The 16,337-nt window shown below is 41.8% G+C and overlaps 1 protein-coding gene across 1 annotated transcript in view; it reads left to right on the forward strand.

The window, feature by feature from the left end:
- The first annotated feature begins 11,730 nt into the window (after window positions 1–11,730).
- Window positions 11,731–16,337, forward strand: part of HDAC2 (histone deacetylase 2) — a 33,862-nt gene continuing 29,255 nt past the window's right edge. The window contains exon 1 of the mRNA XM_068984932.1: window positions 11,731–11,995. Within this exon, the coding sequence (XP_068841033.1) occupies window positions 11,944–11,995 (52 nt within the window). The 5' untranslated portion in view covers window positions 11,731–11,943. The remainder of the gene's footprint in view (window positions 11,996–16,337) is intronic.

Consider the following 16,337-nt stretch of genomic DNA (forward strand, 5'->3'; position numbering starts at 1 on the left):
ATCCTTGGGTTGGGAAGATCCCCTGGAGAAGGGAAAGCCTACCCACTCCAGTATTCTGGCCTAAAGAATTCCATGAGCTGTATAGTCCATGCAGGAAAATAGATACCAAGCATTGGTAATGTTTCCCAATGCGTGGATTTTGGGTCACCTATATCAGAATTCTTTTTGAGGAGTTTGCTAAAATGCAGATTCCCTGGTCTTATTCCAGACTTTCTGATTCAGAAATGTAGGCACTGGGCCAAAGAACTGGCATTTCCAGCGATTTTTATGCACACTGGAGCATAAGAACACCTGTTTCAGAGATCATAATAAACAGGGTACAAGGGAAGGCACTGCACTGCCAAGAGGGGACCACTGCACATCCCAAGGCCTGTATGTTCTCACTGTTATCAACAGCACAGTTCTTTCGTCTAATACTTCAGCTAGGAACTATTAATCAGAAAATTGAAAAGCTGTCATCAAACCTTCTTTGATTTGAAAAATAGAATAATTTTACCACATATAAGGCTCAACATCTTCTTCGCAGTAAGATATATTCCAAATTTTTAGGAGTCAAAATTCATAAAATCTACAAAAATTCACATTATAGAAACCATTCTAGCTTCATATCTATGCTGTTAGCAAGGCAGTATTGAGAGTATAGATGGTACTGAAAGAAGCTGAAAAGGAAAGGAAAGAGGGAGGAAGAAGGAAAAGGGAAGGAAGGAAAAATTCATTAGAATTTTGCTAGGCACCAACTAAATACCAACGCAAGCACTTTTATAATCAGAAAACTCCATCAAGATTGTTTTCCAGGGACTTTCCTGGCAGTCCAGTGGTTAAGGCTCCATGTGTGCAGTGCAGGGTTTACAGGTTCCATCCCTTGCTGGGGAACGAAGAACCCACTGTTATGAGGCCAAAAAAAAAAAAAAAAAAAATTATTCTCTAGATGATTTGAAATATAATTTTATTATATCAAAGTTGAATTTTCAGATTAACTTTTAGGGGATCTACAATTTTAGGTGTTTTTTATTGTCTTAAAACTTTAGTAGAATGACAATTAAATGAAGAAATAAAAAGTGAACAATTAACCCTGTTTCAACTCTACATAGCCAATGAGTTTACACAGTAATGGAATGGAAAGCAGTGAATAATAAAGGAAATAATGGAAAAGATTTGTTTAACTAAATAAAATGAGGTAAGCTAAATTCTGATAAATGTTTATTATGAATATACTTAATAATTTTCCACTGGGAGTAGCAGAAATCTTTATTGGCTGCTATAAGTAGTTCTAAAGTTTAGGGATAACACAGAGACGCTGCTGGTTTGATTCTAGACAGCCATGATTAAATAGTATGTAGCCTATTAAATAGGATTATTTCTAAAGAAACAATGTAAATATCTTGACTTAAAAATACTTAATTGCTAAAAGGTGCTAACCATTATCTGAGCCTTCTGCAAGTCATTAGTAGTAATATTAAAGATCACTGATCATAGACCATAATAATAACTATAACAATAATAAATGAGTTTAAAGCAGTGCAAGAAGTACCAAAATGTGTCAAAGAAACATGAAGTAAGCAAATGCTATCTGGAAAAAAAAATAATGACAACAACCTTGCTTCATGCAGGGTTGCCACAAACTTTCAATTTGTAAAAAAAAACAAAAAAACAAAAAAAAAACAAACAGTATCTGCAAAGCACAGTAAAATGAGGTACACTTGTAGCTGGAAATACCATGTAGATATTAATCTTGAGTTAGATATTCATCTTAAAATATCTGTAGGTTCACAGTATAAGAGAAAATTTCTCACTGTTAACAACGTTTTGGTGTTATATGGTTATACATTGTGAAGCATTTGAGATTTTATCCCTTCTTTCAAGCTTACAAATTAACCTGTCACTGTTTCATGGACTCTAACTGAAGTCAAGAGACTGATCCTGGATCAGAGACAAAGTACTTTATTGCTCACAGAACAGCCAGCAGCATGAGCACCAACATTCTCGCGTCCTTCCTCTTGCTCCCAAGCCCCACAGGGGAGTATGTAATGGACCCAGATGACACCTGTACACAGAGCGGGTTGCCACAAAAGAGGAATTCAAGAGTCTAGGCTTCTTGAAGAACCAGTGGCAAGCCAGTCTCCCCAACCCTGAGAGCAGGTAGTTACAAGATAGTCACGTTATGGTGACCTTGACCTACTCAGCTGTCTGTGTGACCAGCTACAGAAACTGCTCAGTCTCGGGAGATGGAGAAGCCTCGCAATCTGGTGTGCTCAGCAAGGACATGCAAGGACACTCAGGGTCATGGAAGACCTGCCTCTTCCGCCAACCCACCCTACACGTTCTTGGCAGAACTGCCATTTTCATTTGGATACAGAATTCTGTTGACCACTCTGATTAATCTGACAAAGGTGTCATTCAGTTTTTCTCATAGAGCATTTAATTAAGGCACTGTCATCAACAGCCTAGTAGCAGAGTAAGGCCAGTCTGTAGTGCTGACCTCAATCATGCCCCCAGGTTCCTGAAATACCATAAACCATTGAAGTCTACCTTAGAAAGCCAGCAGTTTTCTCCTTACAGCTCTGATTTGACCTCTCTACTTTGGTCTGAGGCATTAATCCAGGTACATTTGGATTAATCCCTTAATTAATTAAGGGACAGTTCAGAATCTGCCATCTATGGCAATTCTATAACAACTCTGGCCAGTGAGTTAAGGCGGGCCTGACTACTTTCTAAGGCTCAGGCAGCATTGCTGATCACTTTAGCTAAACTCAGGGATACATTTCTAACCACCTTTTCCAAGTAATTGACTCCCATCATTGAGATTACCAATCACAGAGTGTACTAAATGAGTCAGTTATCGCTCTCGGAAGTCCTTCCAAGTAACTAAGGATGGCCCTGTTTCAGAGAGATCTCCATAATTATCTGAGTCTCTTATGACTACCCCTGGGTACACATTATTGTGATCTGGAAGTGGAAAAATTAATGTGTGGCTTCCATTCAAGAAGGACAGTTTTGGAGGTGAAAAAGGTGTCCCCTGAAAGGAAGTGTTGCTTACAATTGTTGGGGCTCTCCAGTGGAACCAACAGAAGTATAAAAACACAGATGGACAGTGCCCCCAGCATGGTGATGAAGTTCCCATAGCTGGAGGAAAGTTGTAACAATCCAGGCACTGCTCAGGCATCTGTCTTTATACCCACTTTTCATCCTGAAACCCGCTCCTCGATTGTGCCTCATTAGCAGGCAATACAGGAGAGGGCCATTTAATTCCCAGGAAATTAGTAGCAAACATATCAATCAGTTTAAAATACTGAGACATGACAGAGGAAGAATTAAGATACAAATATAGAGTAATTAGGTGATACTAGCAAGCAGATTTCCTTAGAAACAGTGTGGGTATAGAATTTTACTAGAAAATTTATGCAAGTAGATGGAGTACATCAAAGTAATACTATGTTTTGAGGGTTATAGGCAAAGTAATACTCAACAAGCTCACAGAGGTGATTCAAAAGGTTTCATGTAACTGAATAATTTAGTAGATAAGCTATAACTCAGAAACATATTTTTAAGGAATATGAGGGATTTTAAATTTTATTACACAAATATACAGTTCAAATAGCATTCAGTGTTTTGGTACTAATATTTAGATTTATGAGTTACAGTTTATACTATTGTGTAAAAATAGGCACCAAGCTTACAAGGAAATCAGAATTCAGCTTGAGGCTGTTTCAGTTTGTGACAACACCCTACTGTTAGTCACTATACTTTACCTTCTGTATTACCTTATGGAATTGCTACATAGAATTTAACACTAAGCAATCTAAATTTCCTTAGGGTAGAAACAAGCTTATATGAATAATTTTATAGCAACCAAAACTTAAACTATCTGCTGCAGTTAACAGCAGGGTTTAATTTTCGGTATAAGTTGAGGCAATTAGTTTCTAGACAGTCATGTTCCTAAATAATCCATTTAACAGATCATTCAATTGAATAACCTCAAAACACTGAACATCTTCAAGACTGAAAAAAAAAAAAAGTCCATGTAGACAAAGCAGGAAATAGAGGAAAAAACAGTTTGAGAATAAAGAAAATCCTCATTTATGCATGCTGTGAATTATCCCTGCACTCAGTTGTTTCTTTCTACTGATTATTGTCTAAAACTCCCTTTTTTCTAATGGTAAAAAGGTTTGAGAGAGATGAGTTGGAATATGGAAATAAACTTGTCAATAGGTTTCAATAACCTGATTCCAGGTTTAGCTTTAATGATCTAAAGTTCACTATGGATATTTAGGCACATACTTGTCATGGGCATAATTATTGGTATACCAAACTCCTTTTCCAATACCAGTTTCTAGGGGCAAAATAATTTACTCTGTTGATTTAAAAGTGTTAAATAATAGGGTGGAGCTCAAGAGGGCAGAATAGAAAGACATGGAGCTCACCTCCTCCCACAAATACATCAAAATTCTGTGGAATAATTCTCACAAAATACCTACTGGATGTGTGCCATGTGCTCAGTTGTGTCCAGTTCTTTGCGACTCTGTCCATGGAATTTTCCAGGCAGGAATACTGGAGTGGTTTGCCATCTCTTCCTCCAGGGCATCTTTCCTGGCCCAGAAAGCAAACCCATGTCTCCTGTGTCTCCTGCACTGCAAGTGAATTCTTTACCCACTGAGCTATTAGGGAAGTCTCTTGGACTGCAATGAGATCAAACCAGTCAATCCTAAAGGAAATCAACCCTGAATATTCATTGGAAGAACTGACACTGAAGCTGAAGCTCCAGTCCTTTGGCCACCTGATGCGAAGAGCTGACTCAATCTCTTTGGAAAAGACCCTGATTCAGGGAAAGATTGGAGGCCAAAGGAAGAGGGGGTGGCAGAGGATGAGACGGTTAGATAGCATCACGGACTAAATGGACATGAATTTGAGCAAACTCTAGAAGACAGGGAGAGACAGAGGAGCCTTGTGGATGACAGTCCATGGGGTCACAAAGACTCAGAGACTGAAGAACAACAATACCTCCTGAAGGATGGCAAATCTCATACAACCAAAATCATTGGGCTGAGAGCTCCAACCGAATGCAGGAAAGGTCATTACACAACCAGGAAGGATGAAAGGAAAAAAAAAAATCAGGATGGACCTGCACCCCTGGGAGAGAGCTATGAAAGATACAAGGTTCTCTCACCCTGAAACCCCTGTCACCAGACTGAAAAGGAGCCTCAGAGGCTTAGAGGAGAGCACTGCAGCTGGACTGTAGCAGGCAAAATGGACAGACACCAGCACAGAGGGTCCTGGCCACTTCCTACACTCCTCAGCTGGACAGCATAGCTGCTAGTGTACATGGGAGCTGGATGCTAAAACTCAGGCTTCAGTGGACAGATGCAGGAAAAAACTGGGGTTGGCTGTGTGGAGACAGACTGAAGGGGCTGAAGCGTGGTCCAAGCTGCAACTGGGGATGTAAGCAGGACCCAGTCCAGGTCTGCCATAGGAGCCCCATTAATTGGAAGAATTAATATTGTTAAAATGGCCATACTACCCAAAGCAATCTAAAGATTTAATGAGATCGCTATCAACTTGCTGATGACACTTTTCACAGAACTAGAAAAAATAATCCTAAAATTCATATGGAACCATTAAAAAAATAAATAAACAGAGTTGCCAAAGCAATCCTGAAGAAAAAGAATAAAGCTGGAGGCATAACCTTCCCAAACTTCAAACATACTACAAAGCTACAGTATCAAACAGTATAGTATTGGCACAAAAACAGACACATATATCAATGGAACAGAATAGAGAGCCCAAAATAAACCCACACACGGTCAAGTAATCTTCAACAAAGGAGGCAAGAATATACACAACAGAGAAAAGACTCTCTTCAGCAAGTGGTGTTGGGAAAGCTGGACAGCCACACATAAATTAATGAAGTTAGAACACTTCCTCAAACCACATACAAAAATAAACTCAAAATAGCTTAAAGACTTAAATATAAGACATAACACTATAATACTCCTAGAAGAGTTTATGAACTGTAGCAATATTTTCTTAGGTCAGTCTCCCAAGGTAATAGAAATAAGAGCAAAACTAAACAAATGGGCCCTAATTAAACTTATATGGTTTTGCACAGCAAAGGAAATGAAATGAAAAGACAACCCACAGACTGGGAGAAAATATTTGCAAAGGATGCAACCAACAAGGGCTTAATTTCCAAGATATACAAACAACTCATACAACTCAATAACAAAAAAACCAAACAACTCAATCAAAAAATAGGCAGAAGACCTAAATAAATAAATATTTCTCTGAAGACATACAGATGGCCAGTAGGTAAATGGAAAGATGCTCAACATTGCTAACTACTAGAGAATTGCAAATCAAAACTAAAATAAGGTATCACCTCACGCTGGTCAGAATGGCCATCATTAAAAAGTCTGAAATAACAAATGCTGGAGACAGTGTGGAGAAAACAGAATCCTCCCACACTGTTGGTGGGAATGTAAATTGGTGCAGCCACTATGGAAAACAGTATGGAATTCCTTAAAAAAACTAAAAATAGACTTGCCATATGATCCAGCAAGCCCACTCCTGGGCATATATCTGGAAAAACCATAATTTGAAAAGATACATGTACCCCAATGTTCATTGCAGCAATATTTACAATAGCCAAGACATGGAAGCAACCTAACCTAAATGCCCATCAACAGATGAATGGATAAAGAGATGTGCTACACACACACACACACAAACACACACACACCACACAATGGAGTATTTCTGAGACATAAGAAAGTGAAATAATGCTACTTGCAGCAACATGGATGAATGTAGAGATGATCATACTAAGTAAAATAAACTGAAAGAGGACAAATACTATATATCACTTATATATGAAATCTAAAATATGATACAAATGAACTTATTTACAAAACAGAAACAGACTCACAGACATAGAATACAAACTTATGGTTACTAAAGGGGAAAGAAGATGGGGCAGGGATAAACTAGGAGATTGGAATTAGCAGATAAAAATTACGATATATAAAATAGATGAACAACAAAGTCCTACTGTATAGTACAGGGAACTGTATTTAATGTCTTAAACAGCCTTATGATTATAGAGTGGAAGTGAGAAATAGATTCAAGGGAGTTAGATCTGATAGAGTGTCTGATGAACTATGGACAGAGGTTCGTGACATTGTACAGGAGACAGGGATCAAGACCATCCCCATGGAAAAGAAATGCAAAAAAAAGCAAAATGGCTGTCTGAGGAGGCCTTACAAATCGCTGTGAAAAGAAGAGAAGAGAAAAGCAAAGGAGAAAAGGAAAGATATAAGCATCTGAATGCAGAGTTCCAAATAGCAAGGAGAGATAAGAAAGCCTTCCTCAGCAATCAATGCAAAGAAACAGAGGAAAACAACAGAATGGGAAAGACTAAAGCTCTTTTCAAGAAAATTAGAGATACCAAGGGAACATTTCATGCAAAGATGGGCTCGATAAAGGACAGAAATGGTAGGGACCTAACAGAAGCAGAAGATATTAAGAAGAGTTGGCAAGAATACACAGAAGAACTGTACAAAAAAGATCTTCATGACCCAGATAATCATGATAGTGTGATCACTCACCTACAGCCAGACATCCTGGAATGTGAAGTCAAGTGGGCCTTAGAAAGCATCACTACGAACAAAGCTAGGGGAAGTGATGGAATTCCAGTGGAGCTATTTCAAATCCTAAAAGATGATGCTGTGAAAGTACTGCACTCAATATGTCAGCAAATTTGGAAAACTCAGCAGTGGCCACAGGACTGGAAAAGGTCAGTTTTCATTCCAATCCCAAAGAAAGGCAATGCCAAAGAATGCTCAAACTACCACACAATTGCACTCATCTCACATGCTAGTCAAGTAATGCTCAAAATTCTCCAAGCCACACTTCAGCAATATGTGAACCGTGAACTTCCAAATGTTCAAGCTGGTTTTAGAAAAGGCAGAGGAAGCAGAGATCAAGTTGCCAACATCTGCTGGATCATCGAAAAAGCAAGAGAGTTCCAGGAAAGCATCTATTTCTGCTTTATTGACTATGCCAAAGCCTTTGACTGTGTGGATCACAATAAACTGTGGACAATTCTGAGAGAGATGGGAATACCAGACCACCTGACCTGCCTCTTGAGAAACCTATATGCAGGTCAGGAAGCAACAGTTAGAACTGGACATGGAACAACAGACTGGTTTCAAATAGGAAAAGGAGTACGTCAAGGCTGTATACTGTCACCCTGTTTATTTAACTTATATGCAGAGTGCATCATGAGAAACACTGGGCTAGAAGAAGCACAAGCTAGAATCAAGACTGCCGGGAGAAATATCAGTAACCTCAGATATGCAGATGACACCACCCTTATGGCAGAAAGTGAAGAGGAACTAAAAAGTCTCTTGATGACAGTGAAAGAGGAGAGTGAAAAAGTTGGCTTAAAGCTCAACATTCAGGAAACGAAGATCACGGCATCTGGTCCCATAACTTTATGGGAAATAGATGGAGAAACAGTGGAAACAGCGTCAGACTTTATTTTTTGGGCTCCAAAATCACTGCAGATGGTGACTGCAGCCATGAAATTAAAAGTGGCTTAATCCTTGGAAGGAAAGTTATGACCAACCTAGATAGTATATTCAAAAGCAGAGACATTACTTTGCCAACAAAGATCCATCTAGTCAAGGCTATGCTTTTTCCAGTGGTCATGTATGGATGTGAGTGTTGAACTGTGAAGAAGGCTGAGCGCCAAAGAATTGATGCTTTTGAACTGTGATGTTGGAGAAGACTCTTGAGAGTCCCTTGGACTGCAAAGGGGTCCAACCAGTCCATCCTAAAGGAGTTCAGTCCTGGGTTTTCATTGGAAGGACTGATGCTGAGGCTGAAACTCCAGTACTTTGGCCACCTCATGAGAAGAGTTGACTCATTGGAAAAGACCCTGATGCTGGGAGGGATTACGGGCAGGAGGAGAAGGGGACAACAGAGGATGAGATGGCTGGATGGCATCACTGACTCAATGGACATGAGTTTGAGTGAACTCTGGGAGATGGTATTGGACAGGGAGGCCTGGCGTGCTACAATTCATGGGGTTACAAAGCATCGGATATGACTGAGCGACTGAACTGAACTGAACTGAAACAGCCTAAATGAAAAGGAAAATAAAAAAGTATGCGTATATAAGCTTTAAAAGTATATATATATGTATATACACTTTGCTGTACATCAGAAACTAACACATTGTAAATCAACTATACTTCAATTAAAAATTAAAAATAATAAAATTATTAAAAAATAGTTAAAATAACAAGTTCCTAGACCAATCAAAATATGTAAATATATGTCCAGGCTCTTTTCACGTGTTCAAAGGTAGGTTCCATGGATGCCAATAATAGTAATTATTACTAGTATTATAACAATAATCATAATACTCGCTTGTATTCACATAGTTCCTCATTGTTTCAAAACTATTCTGGGGACTTACCTAGTGGTCCAGTGATTAAGAATCTGTCTTGCAGTGCAGGGGACACAGGTTCAATCGCTGGTCGGGAAACTAAGATCCCACATGCCACGGAGCAACTAAGCCCAAGCACCACTACTACTGAGCCCTGTGTGTCACAACTAAGACCCAAGGCAGCCAAATAAATATTTTTTAAAAAATCTATTCTATATTAATTTTCTTATTTGAGGCACTCTATATTCATATGAAGAATTACTCTCCAAGTAATACTGCCCCATTTTACAGATGAAGCAATTCAGACAATTGAATGATTTACGCATACAGATATACTTACCTGCAAGACAAACATTGTCTTCTCATGACACTGTTCTAATGAGAAGTTCAGAGAAGTTGCAGACAACTGCAATATGGTGAGTGTTGAGCTAAAAGTGTACAAGTCACAACTACCAAGTAAGGGGCAGAAAAAACAGGAGGAGGGGTTCGGAGGTTCGGGAAGAAGTAAAGTCAAGGAAGTCTTCCAGAAGCAAACAAAGTCTCATTTCAGTTTCCACTCTCCTGGCTCTGAGAATGTTAGTTTCTACTAAATTAACTTATTTTGTTCTCAGAATATACCAAGTTGATTTGGGGCTTGATAGCATAAAAGCTGTAAAATAGTATCATGTAATTTTTAACCTCTAAAGTCAAAGTTTCTCACTCTGATTCTTGTACCAACTGTGTCCCTTACCTGGGTGCTTGCTAAAAGCATGGATTTAGGTAGCGGGAGATGAAGGCTACCTTGGATTTATTTTTGCTAAATCTCGTGGGGGTGAGGTCCAGGAAAATTGCTGCTCTAAGTATGAACTACCTGGAGATTTTGAAGTCAACTATTTACTAGCAAAATAAAAAGGATAATTTTGTTACTGGCTCCCAAAGACTCCTGCTTCAATAAGGACTTTTTGTTTGTTTTTTGATAGGGATGGGAGAGAATGTGTATTTGGGGAAATGCATAAATGGTAAATGGGCTTCCCAGAGGGCTCAATGGTAAAGAATACACCTGCCAATGTAGGAGACCGGAGTTCCAACCCTGGATCAGGAAGATTCCCCTTGAAGAGGAAATGGCAACCTGCTCCTCGGGGGTGGGGGTGGGGGGGCCACAGTCCACGGGATCGCAGAGTCAGACAGGGCTGAGTGACTGAGTCTGCACTTATAAACAATAAATGGTATACGGGAATAAGCGCATCCCCCACCCCCACCCCAATCACCTACAAGGTGGGTGGCTGAAAAGGCTCCCTGTTTGATGACTTATTGAACACAGGGGCAAAGGTATTTATAACGTCCCAAAGTTCTGAAAGTCCTTTCTCTGAACTTTATGCTGCCAATTTCTCCAGTGCCCGGCCAGCAGAAGCAGTCATAATGGAGTAGCCAGGATGTGTGGACTTTAGAGAAAGGCTGAAATCAAACCCCAGACCATCAACCTTGGAGAGGACCAAGTGCGTTATAAAGTCCATTTATAAAGAAGAACTAGAAACAATACTTAACGTCCCAGCTTAATCCCAGTTGTTGGGAGTCTCAATCGAGTTAACACATATAAATGAAATACATCATAAATTACTTAGAACCCTAACACATACATGCATGCCATAACTGCCTATTTAAAGTCAGGCAGTACTCTCTGCTCTTTAATGTCTGCAATAGGTCCCCTTAATAGGGGGGACCTCTTCCGAGGTCAACACCTCCTCTCAGCGATTATCAGTAGAAAATGAAAAAAATAAATGAAATGCACGACGACCCAGTACAGGGATCGTGGGTTGCAGCTCGGCGGGTTCAAGAAGGTCGAAGGGGTGGGATAGTGGTCTCTCTGCACCCGGCTCAGAACACGTGGTCCGCCCCGGCGGGAGCTTCGCGACAGAGGGGGAGGGGAGCAGCGTGGGACTTCGCGGAGGGGGTCCAGGCGGCCCGGGCTACGGTTGGGGAGGCGCCGACTGCGCAGGCTCAGGGTAGGCGCAACCACTGCGCAAAGATGCGAAGGGGGGAAGCGTTCACCCGGCTCCATGCTCCCTTTACCTACCTAATCTAAAAGCGAAAGCCGGCTCTTTGAAAAAAAAAATCCTTTTACGACTGTATAGGGTAGCCGTCCTGTGCAAGTTGCTCATCATAAGAAAGCCTCTTTTCCCAAATTGAAGAAGCCTCTTGCCCCCTCCTCCCCCGTGGAGTCGCAGTGGACCCGCCCCACCTCCCCTCGGCCTCCGGAGGTAGTTTGGCGCCCCCCTCCCCCTCCCCAGTGTCGCGAGTTGGCGCCGCTGCCACCCCCTGGTCCGCTCTCTCGGCCCTTCGGCCGGGCGGTACCCAGCCCTCCCGGCACCCCCCTCCTCTCCTCCCTCCGGCCTGCCCTTCCCCGCGGGACTGCCACCCTCCACCTTCGCCCCAGCCTTCTCTCCCCGCCGGAGCCGCGGAGGCAGCAATAGCAGCAGCAGCAAGAGGAGGAGCCGGAGGCGGCGGTGGCCGGGGAGCCCATGGCGTACAGTCAAGGAGGCGGCAAGAAGAAAGTCTGCTACTACTATGATGGTGAGACGCCGGGCAGGCGGGAGGGTGGGCGGCCCAGGGCTGTGGCGCCAGGCCCGGAGCCGCATCGGCTCTGCGGCCGCCGTCGCCAGTTGTCGCGCCGGGTGCTGAGGGGTCAGGAGGAGGGACCGACTTTTGGCAGCATCTTAACCCATTCCCGACCCGACGCCGTCCGGCAGCCTCCTCGGGGAGCTAAACGGACGCCCCACTTTCCCTCCGGCCCCTCTCGTTCCGGCAGTGCGGTCCGCCGCCGGCCTGCCTTGGCTTGGTGCTGGTGCAAAGGGGACGGCCCTTCCTCGCGCCTGTCCCGCCCGGCGCTCGTGGGAGGGAGGTTTTGGGGGTCCCCTGCTCCGGCCGCCTGCACCCGATTTCTCTTCGCGGGCCCAAACAGCTACCCCGGCCCAGACTGCACACAAAGCCCCACGGCCCCGAGAGCTCCGCCCCTCCAGCCCCCATCCCTCCCCTCCCCGCCTCTTCCCTCCTCTGTGTCCCCGGCTGGCCCGAGCGTCTCCTCCTTTTCTCTGCCGCCGGCCTCACCCTGGACCCCTCGACCGGGTTGGGTGCTGGAGAGTAGCCCCTGAGGGTGGGGGCCCACGTCCACCTGGAGGCTCGTTCGCACCCCTGTTTTGCGTGGGCTCCATCCCTTTCCTTTGTTTGCCGGGTTCTCTGAGCGCCACTTTCTCAGCACTTAAATGAAAGGGCTTCACTTTCTCAATAAATAATGAGGGTTTTCGAGTTTGAGGTAGTCAGTCTTCACGGGAAATGCGACGGTGGTGGGGCAACGTGTTGTCGCTGTTGCTGCTTGTGTTGTACATCAGCCTCAATGGGTCCTGGCTTGCCTCTCTGAGAGGCGGTTACCACCCACTTCTTTGTTGCTCTTTGTTCGATCAGGAAATACACCCTGCTTTGGAGGTGTAGGACCGATAGGTTTGGCATCTGGCTTGCGAAAGCTGTTTCTAGGTGGTGGGAGTCCTGGTGTTGGAAAACTTTGAGGAGTACGGCAGAAAGTACTAATCAGATAAGCTTGAGCTCATGGAACAGTAAATTATAAAAATCAAATTATTTCGTTTTAGAGGTCCTGACTTCATTGGCAGTTTGAGCAGTAAGTCTTTTTGAATCCCGTTTCCTGTGCTAGTCTAAATTAAACTAAAAGAAGTGGTTACCTTTTTTATAGTTTGCACGAAGACATTAACTTGGTAAATGGTTCCTAGTTAGGTTACTCTCCAGAGAAGAAATTCTAAAATTTAACAAAGAAGCTAGGTTCAGGGACCTGAAAGTCCATCTGATTTGTGTGAAGCAATAAAAATTTTGGAAGCTGTTTCCTACATTCAATGTATCATAAATCGTAAAATCATAGACTGATAGAAGGATCTTAGAGGACTAGGTCAGAATAAATCTAGACTTTAATTTTAAAATGGCCATATCATATCTCTTCAGTTAGCAAGCATGAATCATTTTCATGCCTGTTTATATAAAATAACCACCTGTGTAATTTGTGGAAAAATCTAAAATCTTACAGAAGAAATCTAAGTGTTAAATATTAACAGCCATGTTTTTAAAATATTTTTTGAGAAGACTGCATGTATATGTGATACAAATTGATTTGAAATTATGCCATCATGAAGGGGTGGAGATGGGAGTAGATTTTAATTTTAATGTAAATTACTGAAGTTCCCTTTAGAGTTAATTTTTAAGAGTTCATGCATATTTTGGGTCACTGGCCTTGACTTGGGTTCCATGATCAAATTGAAAAAGTAAATAACCATGTGTGTAAGTTAATTTTAAAAATTATATTGTTTCTAAGGTTTAGAGATGTGTTAGCAGGGCTTGGGGTAGAGAAGAAGGGTTTTAAAAGGTTAGGGTAACTGGTACTAAGGCTCTGCCTGCAGCTGTTAGTTGCTGTTCAGAGTGATAGACTCTGATGAAGTGAGCTGCTTGAAACTTCTTGTCACCAGGCTTGAACTGCAGAACCAGAAGGTACACTTAAGTAGCAGTTTTATCAACAGCTATTCTTTTCCTGGGCCCATTTACAGTGAGCCTTCATTGAGGGGATGGGAGCAAGTATTGATCCCAAGGGCAGGATGCAGACTTGATAGAAAGAGTAATCTTTGTGATTTAGTCAGTACTTTATAGTGGACCATTCAGCTGCTTCATCTGATGGCCAACAGCAGGTGTATAATTGAATGTTTAGATGTCTCTGGTTAGGTTATCTGTCTTTTGTCTATGGCTCTTCCTTGACCAATTTTTAGAATGGAATATGTAATTGCTTACATTGGGAATATGCTTTGGGTTCTTTTTGTGAGGGTGGGCTAATAAAATATTTTGCACAGGTTATTAAAATGAATAGGTATCATTATGCTGATTCTTTGTAGGTGATAGTATGTTAAGCTGTGGATAGTTAATTCCAAAAGCTTAGATTTTCATCACCAGGAAAACCCTATTTTGTCAGCTTATAAGGATAGTGATAGTAGTTTTTTTTTTTTCAATTGTGAGGAAAGAGCTTGTGCATCAGAGAACTGACTCTAAGATAGACAAACATCCAGTATTCCTTGCCGGGGGATGTCCTGTGGACAGAGGAGCCTGGCAGGCTATAGTCCACGGGGTCCCTCAAACACCACATGGCAGCTAAGCAACAACATCAGTGTCGAAAATAATAGTGTCAGTGTCAATAATCTATGAAACTAGAATAGCTGTTTTTAATTTGTTGTAAAGCAAGTAGAAGGAAGAAAGATCAAGAGGGAAGCAGTAGGTATAGCGAATTCTGCAACCATAGGGATCCTCCTACCTTTAGGCTTACTGGGACCAGTAGGCCTACTCTTGGTGACAGAGAGAGTGTCTAGCAAATGAAAGGGACTTCTAAAGACGTATGTTCTTTTCTCTGTTCACATTACAGACTCAGTATCATACCGTTTAGGTCACTGGAATGAGAGTTTCAAGGCATTGATGGATGAAATATCCTTAGACCTTTGAAGAAAAGTAAGAGAAGTTTTGGGACTTCCCCACTGGCTCATGGGTAAAAAAGCTACATGCAGTGCAGGAGATGCAGGTTTGATCCCTGGGCGGGGAAGATCCCCTGGAGAATGGAAAAGCAACCCACTCTAATATTCTTGCCTGGAGAGCCCCATGGACGGGGGAGGCTGGCAAGCTACAGTCCATAGGGTTGCCAAGAGTCGGACATGACGGAAGCAATTGCACGCACAAGAGAAATTTTTACTTTTGCAGCTTCTGACTCATGACTCGTTTCCTAAATCTTGATCATCTAGTATATACTGCAAGATTGTTGATAATCTATTAAACGATATAGTTATATCCCTTCTGGCTTTAAAATACTGTGATTTCTAGGTATTCCCTGGTAGTCAAGTGGTCATGGTTTTGAGCTTCCCCTGCAAGGGGCATGGTTTCAATCCCTGGTCAGGGAACTAAGATTCCACGTGCCACATGGCAAAAGAGAAAAAAATGATGTGATTTCTGTACTTAAATATAATTAGCAAACCAAGCTGTGTTAGGCTCTGATACATGTACATGTATCTGTATGTACTGATACATACATCAGTAATACTTTATCAAGAAATGTTAACTGTAGTTTGTTTTAAATTTGCTTGAGGCCGTTACCTTTAGTGTCTATTTTATTATATATACAATATATTAATAATAAGGTTGTATATCACAGTTTATATGATTATATGCATTGCTCTGTGTTGTATTTTTCTGATAGGGTTCTCTGATAGGGTTCATCATAAGATTTGGAGAAAAGTGGTTCAGAGAAAATCACTCAGCACTGTACAAAGATAGACTATAAAAGTTACCAATATCAAGTCTCCCAGTATAGACTGAGTCTACTGTAGCACATTATAAGAATTCTGCTTGGCAGTCAACTATTGGCAGATTTCCTTAGATTTTATTTATAACAGTGATGCCAGAGCCTTTTGCTGCTGCTGCTTAGTTGCTTAGCCGTGTCCGACACTGTGCAACCCTATGGACTGCAGCCTGCCAGACTCTGTCCATGGGATTCTCTAGGCAGGAGTATTGGAGTGGGTTGCCATGTCCTCCTCCAAGGGATCTTCCTGACCCAGGGATCAAACCTGGGTCTCCTGCATTACAGGCAGATTCTTCACTGCTGAGCCACTGGGGAAGCCCAAGCCTTTTGCTAGGTAGTCTTTAATATATCTGCATGGGTTCTTAGATATAGTATAAACATTATTATCCATGAAATAGGTAATCTTTTCTTTGGAGGCAAATCTGGATACTGAATTATAGCAGTAGTTCATAAATACCAGTGGTTTTATTCCACATCATTTATTTAAACATGGCAAAACATAAGACTGAGATTTTCATATACTTGAAT

The sequence above is a fragment of the Capricornis sumatraensis genome, chromosome 13 (assembly GCF_032405125.1).
Source record: "Capricornis sumatraensis isolate serow.1 chromosome 13, serow.2, whole genome shotgun sequence".
NCBI classification, from domain to species: domain Eukaryota; kingdom Metazoa; phylum Chordata; class Mammalia; order Artiodactyla; family Bovidae; genus Capricornis; species Capricornis sumatraensis.